The sequence below is a fragment of the Etheostoma cragini genome, chromosome 20 (assembly GCF_013103735.1).
Source record: "Etheostoma cragini isolate CJK2018 chromosome 20, CSU_Ecrag_1.0, whole genome shotgun sequence".
NCBI classification, from domain to species: Eukaryota; Metazoa; Chordata; class Actinopteri; order Perciformes; family Percidae; genus Etheostoma; species Etheostoma cragini.
Genome location: NC_048426.1, coordinates 21,920,303 through 21,933,335, shown reverse-complemented (window position 1 = coordinate 21,933,335; position 13,033 = coordinate 21,920,303). Strand labels below are relative to the sequence as shown.

Here is a 13,033-nt window from a genome sequence, read left to right as displayed (position 1 = left end):
GAGTCTTATTGTCTTACAATGATGTAATGTTTTATGTTTGACTGTTGTGTTGGTCTTGTTAAGAGCAGTGCTACCAGCTTTAGTGAGTCCATGTGACAAAATTGTGAACTTAATCAACTGCGATGATTGTCAATATTGAAAAAAAGCACAGTATGACAATGACTTGAGCTTGATTGTCTTTGACAGATGGAGCAATGATAGAGAATGTAAAAATATATATTGTATTTAAAAATGCTTGAGAATAGTCCTTCATGCATAACGATTATTTTGTGTGGCCACTTGCCTACTGAAGAAAGGATGTTGCTGATGGGACAGTGGTTAAGGAAAGCCTCTGGAGGATTTTGATAGGCTCTTGCAGTGCAACAGCACTCCCTTGACAAGAAACAAATCCTTGTCATTTTAATACGCGATGTGCTTTGCAGAGACCCATTGCAGCCATGTTTGGAGATCCTGGTTCACTGTTACTCCAACCAAGCCAGGAGCCGGCCATGTTCTTGTTTAACTAACAATGACCCACGCACGACTGAGAGTCCTTGGCAAGCCCACTTGGACATGTGTCACAAAGCCGAACGACTTAACTGACTAGAGAAGGAGAGGAGAGGCCCACACATGGAACTCAGATGCTGGTTGAATTGGGCAGCAGCCAGGTTCACTTGGGTTCCTGGCTCAGACAAGAATTTAGAGAAACCTCTTCTGATTTTTATTTATTTTTTAAGCTATATTTTCCAGTTGTACAGTTTGATTTTGCTTTATACACAGAATATTTAAAACCATATGTATATGGTAAATGCCATGTTTGCAGATATGCAACATGGTTGGTTGTATTAGTCTTCATGCAATTATGTTTTGGTGGACACGTTGTTGAAAGTAGATCTTGCACCTCTCCAGTTCATTTCATACTTGACAGATGACCTTGATGGATCAGTGTTGCCGGGCTCCTGATGAAGCTGTTTTAAAGCTAAGCTTGATAACGCCCCTGCTAATGCTATTTTATTATAACGTTGTAAAAGACATATTTTTATTTACCTTTTTTTTTCTTTTTATCCGAATAATCATAAGTAATCAGTAATAAACAGATTAATCAATAATCAAAATACTTGTTCATTGCAGCCCAATTAGGTTAGTTGCAGCATAGTCTATATCCTTGACATCTACTTCCAGGAATGCTCCAGCACCGCGGGACATTATACCGGATGCATTTATGTCAGTTTCCTTCTGCTTTATTTGTGTTTGAATTTTAAACTCTGGTGGATTTATGAGGACTATGGTTGACTACTCTTCAGATCGCTGAAACAAATGAAGGAAAATAATTTACAGCATTCTTTTATTGAACAAATTGAATATAAATGCAGTTACATTTTAAAGTGCAGATTTCTACTGATATTTTATTTTGACTAACGTAAAGAATCTCTGAGTGTCTTTTGTGATATGTTGCAGCCTTTCACAATACGGTTATTGCGCCGGTTGACATTGCAATGACGATTTAAAAAAAAATATATATATATTGTGCAGCCCTAGTTACTTTATCCCTAAATAACCTCAGTGCACTCACTGGACCTACAGTTCTATCTCAGACACAGTGTGCCCAAAACACTGTAGGCCGATTGTCAGCATTGTCTAGTCTAAATAGGTCAACTTCATTACCTTTTGAGAAATGTAAGGGTTGATTTAATTGATGCCAAACAGTTGCATTGCAAATAAAGGAATTTAATGATAAACATTATGCATTCAGAGTCTTGAAAAGTACAGTACAAAGTGTAGTAAATCTTCATTTTTATGAAAAGAAAAATCTCTTGGCTGGGTTCTTATCAACATGGCATACGTTATGAGAATCTCATCCTATGTGACAAATATATTTGACAAATCTCTTGTTTTCAAAAAGAAATCAAATAATCTTTTTCTCCTGCCCTCACCGTATAAATTAGGACTGCAACTAACGGATTATTTTCATTTATCGATTAATCTGTTAATTATTTTCTAGATTAATTGATTTGTTTAGTCTCTAAAATGTCAGAAAATTATGAAAAATGTCTGTTTCCCACAGCCCAATATGACGTCCTCAAATGTCTTGTTTTGTTCAAAACTCAAAGATATTTCGTTTTTTGTCATAGAAGAGTAAACTAGAAAATATTCAGATTTAAGAAGCTGGAATCAGTACTTTTTGCTTTATCTCATGAGAAGTGACTCAAACCAATTGATCGTTTATGAAAATAGTGTGTGATTACTTATAACAAATTGATTAATCTTTGCAGCTCTGGTATTAATGCTATTACTGTTCCCGTGGCTACTTCATTACTGAGCCAGGAAAGCTGTTCCCATTCAGGCTTTTTGTTTTGGCAATACCCAGAACAGTCAGCTCCTCTGTAGGGTAGTCAGCCTTGCTGTTTTATAGTTCCTTCTGGCGCAGGGCCGTCAAAACACACTAATGGAAGTTAACAGACTCAGTTGATGAGTTCCGGAACCAATCTCATAAAATGTTTAGCAATCTGTGGTCATTTTTGGGACAACGTCCCAGCGGTCACTGGTTGCTGATTGAGCTACTTCCTGAGAATATCTCACAAACGCCTCGTTTACTTAATGTCCTCCATACATATCCCTGCTTTTCTGTTGGTCCTTGATGATAAACCATCACAAAGCACTGGTGGCAGCTGTATAGACCATCTAGTTCCTCTGACCAAGCAGACGTTATTTCTTGTTTAGGTATAGTAAAACAATTGTGGCTTTATTTTGCTTTCGTGTTTGCAACAGGAGCATATTTATTAGTTAGTACTAATAGATACTAGATACCAATAGTACTTCTGGGTAGGGCAGTTGAGTTGAATTGCAGAGAAATAGGAAATTGCCAAACTTGTATTTCTGTTGTCATATTCTGCCGCAACTGTAACGTTGAAAGATAGTTAAACACGGTGGCCCACCCTATCCGATGGTTCTGCTGTGCTTATTTTCTGTCCTGTGTTGTTTCGCTAGCATCTTTGATAAACCAAATCTAGCCTTACGGACCGCAACTTCTTACCGCTGTTTGGACTTACTGCTAGTTTGGGTGGTGTCCTCTTTCCTTTTGTCTGTGACCAACACGTAAATTAGGGCTCCAACCTAATGTTAGTGTTGTGAATTCCTCATGCTACAGAGACTGTGTAGTTAAAGTTACGTTAGTTACGGCTACGTTCATTACGTACGTTAGTTACGTGAGTTACGTTAGAAATTGCGGCCACGCTTTGTGATATTTTTACTACAGCTTGTTACTGCCTGTTTACGCTCTACCAATTAAAAAGTTGAACTCTATCTGGTGACTCTTGCTCTCTGATAGGAGCCCTGAAGCGGCTAATACTCGTCATCCAGCATTCACAGGGTTAAAACCCAACAGTTAGTGGAAGTGATATTATATAATTTTAAATGAATGACATGTACAGTATATTCCAGTTTCTCGTCCCCGTTTAATGAGCGCCGCAGGAAGTTTCTACCCGGTTGTGAGTTATTGTAAATAAACATTGGGATTTGGTCTATAGCTTCAGTCTCAGAGAGCACTTGTGGGATACATTGGTGCTCATGTCATCAGCCCCAAGACCTTCTGTTCAACTGAGCCCATACAAATAAAATCATTTTATTTCTATGACTGAGTTTCTCCTTAGCTTCTACAGCTGATGCTTTAAACACCCTGCTGCCACAGATCCCACTCTGCTTGACCTTATTTAGCCTTTTCTACAAAGGAACAGTCATCTCAACCAAGAAAGTGAGTCACACACAAACAGACAAACTAACAGCAACCTACCAGGACAAATGGTTCCGTTAACAAACTTACATTCACCCACAGCAGTGAGGGATGTTTAAAAAACAAACAAAAAAAACCCCACTACATGCATACACATACACCCACACACACACACACACACACACACACACACACACACACACACACACACACATATATATATGTATATATGTATATATGTGTAGTACAGTTATCTTGCATTTTTTCCCCGCCCCTCTGCACCCCCCCCAGTCGATTTTTAGTCGCAAATTTCACGACTTCAGTCGACCAACATTTTATTTGGTTAATTACAGCCCTACCATCCATACACACGCACGCACACACACACACACACACACACACAGTATGGTGACGATATGAGTTAGTGTCTTTAAACTTGCTGTTGTTAATCCAAAGTGTGTCTAGAATCTTTTTTGAGCCAGTTCAAGGTAAAGCTTTAAAGGAATTCTGTGGAACAAGCAGACCTTTCATTTCATTTTAGTTTAGACTTGGTCTACCTGAGCAGACATGAGAAACATTGCTTTCGTGTGTATGCACCTGAGATGGGTACAGCTTGAACCAGCTCAAAGCCCTGCTCTGCTGCTCCCCTCCTCCCCCTTGCCTTCATCACTCAGAGCTGGAGGCAGTTAGGCAGGACAGCCCCAGCCTAAGCATGTCAGGGCAGAGCCCCCTGCACCCTGGGCCTGATGCCTCGAGATAGCTGTTGTCCTAAGGGTGCTGTACCTCTTCACCTAACAGTGATCCCATGTTCTTTCCACGGAGGACCCTCAACTCTCTCCCTCCAAATGTTATTGAGTTCATTTTCTTTGTGCTACCAATACATCAAACCTGTTGATGCTAAGCACTCTTGTGAAACTGTTTTAAATTCTGAGGTTTTATGGTTTGATCAAAGCTGTTTATTGAATGAAAATTGTGATCAGCAATGCTTCAGTTTCCTTGTGTCTTATCATGACATTGAGAACTTAGTGAAGTTTCTCACAAACTGAAGGTGGTGCCAGAAACATCAATATCATCACAGATCAAGGACGTTCCACACAAAGCATGTCAGTTACCAAAAAGCTCTTTGAGTAAATTCTTGCACTAGCTCACAGTCTATATGAAAGGAAGTCAGCATATGAAAAGGTTGGACTCACTCTGATTGGATCCATATGTGAAGGCTTTCACAGAGCCAATGACCCAAAAGCATTTCACTGGCTATGAAATCTGTTGATTTGGTAATTTCGTCCTCATTTTCATAGAAATATATAAAGAATCAACAACTCATAATGGGTAGCTTTAAAGGCCTTTGCCTGTTGTGCATAAAGGTAAATAAACAAGATGAATATAAGCTAATTAAAAAAAATTCAAATTAAATCAAATTTATATAGTGGGTATCTATTTCATAGCAACAAAGGTTCTGTTAGACATCATTTAACAGACAAAAAGCAAATGTTTTTTCTTTTCCCACTAACTGAAAAAAGACTGATCTCAAGATTTTCATCCTCCGGGCGTCTTGACAATTTTGCATAATCATTGGAGTACATTATGTCCGTGTGACCCAGTCACAGAGTATTTACTTTGTTAGGTCATTGGCTAGCAAGAATGCTGGTAGACAGTACAAGCTCTTACTGGGGGAGTTGGGCTTTCTAGAAGGGAAAGGCTGATGTAGTTCTCCCTTTGCTCAGTGCAGTGATAAATCTGCTTTTTGGTTCCACCCAAATACTCTCATCTCTTTGGCTGAAGGTGTTTTTCAATATACTTTTCTCTCAGAATGCAATGCAGGGTCAAATAATGCACAACTGTGTAACATTGTTGTTGGTTAAATCACACCACATAGACCATGGATTGATAGTTTGTGATTGATTTTAGGAATAGTGGAGGACTGATACAGGGTTCCTAAATGCACTCACTTTTTAGCGTTCTCTTAATGCTCCTGATATGTATAGCTGGTTCCACTTAAATTTTTTTTTGTAAAAATACCTTTAGCGAATGGCTTAGTTGAAGATCAGATTGCTTACGGCCAAAGTTCCACAAGCATAACATCACTGTTCAGATGAGATGTTTAAGTTTCACTTAAGTTGTCATTCTGTGGCTAGTAATGCCACATAGGGGTTACCAATTACTTCACCTTCACAGGGCTATTTGCTGCATTAGGGTCTTTAGCTTGTCACTCTCATGGCACGCTTAGTTATATTTTGTAAGACCGAGAGTGATTAGTGCCATGTTAAACTATATTATGATTGCATAGCCTCTGCAAATTAGGAAGTTAAAAGAAAGATACTGAAACCTGCTGACTGCTGCGACTAGCCTTGTGATTGTTAACTTTGGGGCAAATGTTATATAAATCTGCCCTCATGATTAAAGCTTGACAAAGGCATTCTTGTGAAATGAGTAATATGTCCAATTATCCTTCTCGATGATTACACAAAGGCTCTGCTGTGGAGATCAGTTCAAATGTATTGCCTGCTTTGTACACTTCATGAGATCTTCCAGCTATTGTGTTTATGTACAGCTTTTCTCTATGATATACTTAATACATTGCTTAATATAAACATATTTCCTTCTCTTCACAGAGACCTGAGGTTCAACAAAATCAAGGATTTACAACTAGAGTCGTTCAGACGATTAAAGAACCTCAACACACTGTAAGTCTTTGTCCCGGCTCGGAATACATAATTGTGAACTTTAGACATATAGTATAATCCCTTCTTTGGTATGACATTATTTTCTAAATAATATTTAAAACTAATGGCATTTGGCTGGTAAGAAAACTCAAGAAGACTGCTATTGAAAATTAATCAAGCCCATTTCCTTAAAACAGCACTCTGCAAAATGATTGTCACTTCCCAAGAAAGTGCTGTTTGTATAATAGACACACGCACACCAACGCACGCACACACACACACACACACACACACACACACACACACACACACACACACACATTCTTGCTCTGTTCTGCTGTGGTTTCACACATGTAGGTCAGCACGTAATCTAGGAGGAATTTATTTTTCCACTTCCACCCACAGGGCTATTTATCATATGTCCATTCTGCTATGGTGCATTGCTAAGCTAATAAAGGATTCATGTTCCAAGTGTTTTTTTTTTTTTTTTTTAATGAGCAACATATTAGTTTTCTTGAAATTTTGAAGAAATGTGTCCATGCGTTAACGTATGTAGTCATATCATTAGTTGCATTGTTCAGCTAACTGCTAGAATAAATCAAACACACCTCTTCACCTTATTATAAACAAATATTTGCAAATATTATTGAGTAAAAGCTCTTTTTATGCTAAGTGCGTAACGCTAAAAGTGAATATGTGTAAATCCACTTATAAATCCATAGTTGATAAACATGAGAATATGTGCATGGCTCAGACATAATGGTTTAGATCTACTTTCAAAGTGAAGAAAAGTCCCTAAAGGCAGGTGAAAAGCTCGGCTTTTCCTAACAGCCAGCCATGCAGACTGTTGAAGGCTTTATATCCTTCATGGTTTCAGGCTGCAGTTCCACAGACTGAACAATAACACAGCCTAATGTCTACCAGTCTTTGAACTACAGCGACCTGTCCGTTATACGGACAGAAATATGACTGTAATATCCGTTGAAGGGGGGGCTTTTGTGTTAGCCTATAACAGTGTCACTTTGTAGATTTTAAACCAGAAGCTTGTAGTTTATTTATTACTTTTTTCTGTTGAAAATTGTACAATCTTGTGAGCATGCAGACCAGATGACCTTAAATAACTTACATTATACTACAACTTGTCTTGAAATAGACATGGCTAACTCTAACTCAGAACAAACTTACTGTCCATCTAGAGTTGGGCAATATGGCCAATATATCTATATATAAATGTATAGCATGCTGGTAATTCAATAAATACAAAGTCTATTTAAAATAACCACATAGTAAGCCTATTTGTGTAGACTATATTAAATACAAATGAAAAGAACTATGTTCTCATTTTATTTAGAAGTTTAGTGCAAAATAAAGATAACATGCAAATATTACAAAGTGTTGTCCAAGTTACGTAAATATTGCAGCTGTTTTTCCAACACTGCAATATAAACAATATAGAAAAATATAACGATGGACGTGTTTGGATTGTTTTGATGATATATATTGCGATATTGCCCAGCCCTATGTCCATCTTGTAACCACAAAATAACCCCCGTTTTGTTTTCTTCACAGCCTCCTCAACAACAATCATATACGGAGGATCACTAGGGGAGCATTTGAAGACTTGGAAAACCTTAAATATCTGTGAGTTGCCCTTATGTCGACTTTGATTTGCTTTTGAGGTCAAATAATAGATTTTGAGACATAGCGGTATCTTGGTTCTGTCAGACTAAATAGGCAAAAGTTCACAGTGAAAGGAGTTTACTCTTTGTTCAGTCAATAGAAGAGGAAGCATGGTGAAACATGTTTTACACTTGCAAAAAAACAAATGTATTGACTGTATATGTAGAAGACAGCTGATGTTGCTAGACTGCTTAGTCTATGAAAATGTATCGGCGCAGTGTATGGGAAATGCATCAATGAAAAGTCTCTCTTTGTCTGATCCTCTGTACTTATGTGTCTGGAAGTTTTGACCTGGAGACAGAGTTGAGAACAGATTTTAAGGTGTGTTTTGCCTCAAGGTTTTTTGTGGGATTACTAGTTTGCTCCCTCTGTTAGTCACTTACGTTATCATCCCACTGGAACTGTCTGTGCTCACAGTTAGGTATGGTCTGAGTTCCCCACTTAGACTTCTTAACATTGTTACAAAACCTGGAGAGAGTGAAGGGTCAAGGGTATATTTTATTTGCTTTATATGATTTTGTTTGGTGAGATTTTTTGCACATTTTAAGACTGCAGATTATATGATTCAGCAAAGCTTATGAAAGGGCAATTGATGGCTGATCAAGTAAAATATTTATGTGATAAATGTCTGTGTCTGGGGAAAAAATAGCGTTCAATACTTCACTACCCAGCTAATTTCTTGGACAAGCACTGCACATTTGAGACAAGATCATATATATCAGTTCTGAGAGAGGGGGAAGGAAGAGGGGGTGAGGTAAATAGATGTACAGGCTTTTCTTTGTTTCTCTCTTCAGCTTACTGACACACAAACAAACACATTCCCGGCAGACATCCTCTCTCTTTGTGTTGTAATTAAATCCTGTGGCTATTTAGTAACTGTTTTGATTACAGTGCCCCTCTACTTTAAAAGCAGAGTTGATCTAAAGCCACTGCCTAACCTTTGTGATTAGGGCACGCACGGTATCCCCCCCACACTTCTCCCTTCCCGCTGATTCAATGTTCTGTAGCTCGGGGCTAGATTGTATCTTCCATCTCACCTCTTCACTTCCGTTGGATCCCCAGTAAAGTCCACTCCCTGTCCTCTTTCATGTCCTCCAAACCTAATGGTCTGGGCGGTTGTCTAGTCAAAGGCCTCCGTCTCTCCCACGACCACCTCCATAAACAAATCAAAGAGAGCTCAACTCACCTCTTTATGGGAGCCGTTTACTGTTTATTTGATCTTTTCCTAATTATTTAGTTGCATAATATCCACCTTTAATCCATCAGTGTGTTTATATACATTAATGTAGGTTTCCTTTGGTACATACTGCATCTTTCCTTAGTATGTACGTATAGTTTTTGTGAATGTTAACATAGATAATTAAATGAAGTGATCCGCAGCAGTCCTGGGTCTTAAACCAAAAACAATATGGAAGAAAATGAGTTTTTTAAAATTGTTTAAAAAAATGCATATTTTCAAGTTTAAGGCAGGCAGTGCATACTGTCGACTTTTAATAATACCACTAAAGGTTACCTTGTCATCATTAAAGTGAGGCCCTTTGAGATAGATTTGAGACACACACAAGGCTGCAGTCTGTGTTTCACATTTCATTCACCAGCTCCTGCAGACTATTCTCAAATGTAAAGCAAAAAATGTAAGGCAGTAAACCTTTTACATGGTATTGCAACAATGCGCCTGGATACTCCAGTGTCACTCAAGTAAACACATTTACATTTAAGCCAAGCTCATCATCAGTTTGTACAGAACAGCTCTGTGTGAAAATGTAATATTTTAAGTTTTGGTCATTTCCCGGTAGGTCATTCAAAACATGTATGAAGGCAGTGTCCTTTTTTCCATGAATTTCGCTTTCTTATTTGTGGATTTTAGCTTGATTTTTTTTTTTTTTTTTTTAACCATTTATCATATTACATAATAAGGTTGTTTTTTGGGGTAAAAACCTCTCATCTTCCATGGTAAGAAACTTGATAGCATTTACACAGACAGGTTATAGCAGAGAGAAAGGCATGAAATGATGAAAAGAGGATGTTTATTTTTCCAGTGCATCACTTGTGCTGTGGGGAGATATGAATCTCTCATCATGAATGCATTGGTGGAATAGAGAGATGGGAGATGAAAAGACAACAACTTTAAGCCATTGCTTTTCTAGTATCACATTTCTTTAACATGTGTGATGGAAGGAAAACTTGCACACGTCAAGTGTATTTGTCTTTCAGTGTGCTAAAATACCATGTTGATCCCGTACAGGCTGCATATTGCTTCATTCTTTTTCCAGTTCAAAGACATGGAGAAAAGATTTGACCCACAAGTAATCTGGGATGTCATTGTTATTGTTTGTACATTGATGACTGATGATTTTTATGTGATGCACAGACCATGTTAATAGCTATAGATTTTTGCTATTTGATTTTGAAATACATTCTTACCTTTTAATTTGTGCAGTGTGACTGATATTCTGTAAAACTGTTCTGAATATTCACTAGCTTTCAGAAAAGTGTCTCCTCCATAGCTACCTACTAATGTCCATGAAGCAAGGTAGTGAAGTGTATACTTCTCTAAATAAATGTATGCTTAGTAGGAGCACAACATGCTTTTTTAAATGACAACTTAACAATCGTTATTTGATCAGATCCTCTCTACGTTCTCTTATAATACCCCAAATTCAGATGATCCTGTGTGAGTGTGCGTGTGTTACTAATGTGACTGATTATCTCTCCTTTCAGCTATTTGTACAAGAATGAAATCCAATCAATTGACAGACAAGCATTTAAGGGGCTTGTCTCTCTTGAGCAACTGTAAGTGACCAACTTCCTCGTCCATCTTTTTCTTTTGCTCGACCAGCTGTTCCTCTTCCTCCTCCCACCTACTGTCTGTCTGTCTCTAAAACACCTCAACACCCTATTCCTGAGAGATCGCTATAAACAATACATTAAGCCTAGTAAAGTCTACATGGTCACAAGTGATTTATAAGTTAAGTTATATCATACACTAGTGACAGGGATGTCACAGATTTTGGTATAATTTATGGAGCTGTTTTGAATGCTTTTTTGGCAGGACTGTATAGGCCTTACACAGCTGCCATGATAGCTCTGTTCATATAGTTTCAATCACAATGACACCTTCCACCTCCACCCCCTACATGTGCCCCTCTATCCACTTTTCCACTGCCACCATGCATGCCGTGTGTGCACCCACCCTTGTATGCCGCGCTGACCCTCTCTGACCCTTTTGCATGAGTCGCATGTGTTGTGGTCATGACAACAGAAATTAGCCACCCCCATGCAATGCTTCAAGCATTATATCTAGCCTTTTGCTGCTACTAGTGCTAGCAGTGTTGTGTTGGAGTCAGAGCTTCTGCTTTGGAGCAAATCTTGACCTGCATTGCGTCTCTCCTGCTCCTGCAGAAACTTCTCTTCTGCTCCAATTTGCTGCAAATGTTTATTTGTGAGCAACCTTCAGTGCAGTATGTATGTTAAGTCTGTGTTTTACAATGAATTTGCTTCCTATAAGTCTTGATGCACAGAAACTTCTGTGCTGATTTTTACAACAAGTTCTGCCCCTGTTGTATCTTTATGCACATGCATGTTTGACAAGAAAAACACGTTAGCAATTTTTGACTGATGTTATAAATAGGAATTGTGTTTTAAATTTGTCTAACACTGTCAGCAGAAATAATGCCTGTAGTGTGTCATTATCAAAACCAAATAGGCACCCTTTCTTTAGTAAATTGAGCTTTCTGTACTCTTGGATGAGACCACAACTTACTGGTCTACTCTGTTAGCGCATTAACAGAAAACAATGCACCAAGTTAAACCAATTTCATCATCAAGCACCTGGTTGCTATTTTGAGTTTTGTTGCAATAATAAAGAGCTTATTATGTGGGGGACAAGTTCTAAACTAGATTGCATTAACTAATAGCTCTTCTACATCCCCACTGGGCAACAGACGCCTGTAGTCACATGTTTCTTTAGGAGAAATATACAGTTCTAAAGACCTATGCTCTTACAGTACGTTCATATTTCACCCACAACCACTCATATAATGATGTTTTATCAGCCTGCCAGTGGGTTTGTTAAGGACCATAATAGGATCACACAGGTACAATGCAACATGAGCACAACAACTTGAATGCAAAGTAGTCTAGTCCCCTATAATACAGTTAAGACCACAGCTAATTGATTCCTTGTCATCGCTTTCTGAACTTTTAGCTTTAGCTAAACAGCTAACAGCTATTCTAGGTCATTAATAGTTTTAAAAGTGTAGCGATATACTTATTGTGGGACGCTGATTCATCTTAGAGGAGAATTAAATGAATTTACTGTCTTCATTAAACCTGTCTTTCGCTTTTCTGAACTATGTTGAGTTTAACACTTAACACTTATTCTAGGCAACACCAAAAGCCTTAATGTTGGATGTCAAGTAAAGCTTATAAAAATACAGTAAAGAATCAGCAGTTGAGATATACTTACAAACAAAACTAAAATAGATTTTCTTGTGCGGAAGACATCTAGAGGAATATTGCCTTTAATTTTACACTCTATGCTGCTTTAGTCTGTCTGTTTTGCTGCTGCAGTAGCTTGCACTGTTGCTTTTGCTGTCTAAACTGAATCACTTGTGTACCATACAGCCATCAGTTGGATTTAATTTCACTAACCTTTTATGTGTTAGCATATGGTTTGATTTGTTTTCTCAGCTGAAAGGCTTTTGGGAGCATACATTATCTTTGCATTCCATAAGATAACCATTGAACTTGTTTTTTACTTGTGGGAAATCTTATTTATAACTGTTTGTAGCCATAGATTTTCCAACCCTCTATATCAAATGTCTAAGATGAATGCCTGATGCTAAAATTCATCCAGTTTGCCTGCATTCATTTAGAGCTAGAAATCGCCTTTTCTGTAACTGTTAGTTCAGTAATTTGAAGTGGGAGGGATGAACAGGTGAACAGGGATGACTAGGAAACACTTCAGTATTCTCATTTA

General features: G+C 38.0%; 1 protein-coding gene across 3 annotated transcripts in view; it reads left to right on the top strand.

The window, feature by feature from the left end:
• LOC117935760 (peroxidasin) overlaps positions 1-13,033 on the top strand; it is a 53,858-nt gene that overhangs the window by 8,759 nt on the left and 32,066 nt on the right. For 2 of the 3 annotated variants that reach the window (XM_034858207.1, XM_034858205.1), the window contains exons 2-4: positions 6,322-6,393; positions 7,942-8,013; positions 10,774-10,845. Coding sequence is in view for 2 of the 3 variants with exons in the window: in XM_034858205.1 (XP_034714096.1) it covers positions 6,322-6,393; positions 7,942-8,013; positions 10,774-10,845 (216 nt within the window). In the remaining variant the exon portion in view is untranslated. The remainder of the gene's footprint in view (positions 1-6,321; positions 6,394-7,941; positions 8,014-10,773; positions 10,846-13,033) is intronic. The other variant, XM_034858206.1, reaches the window with a different exon arrangement.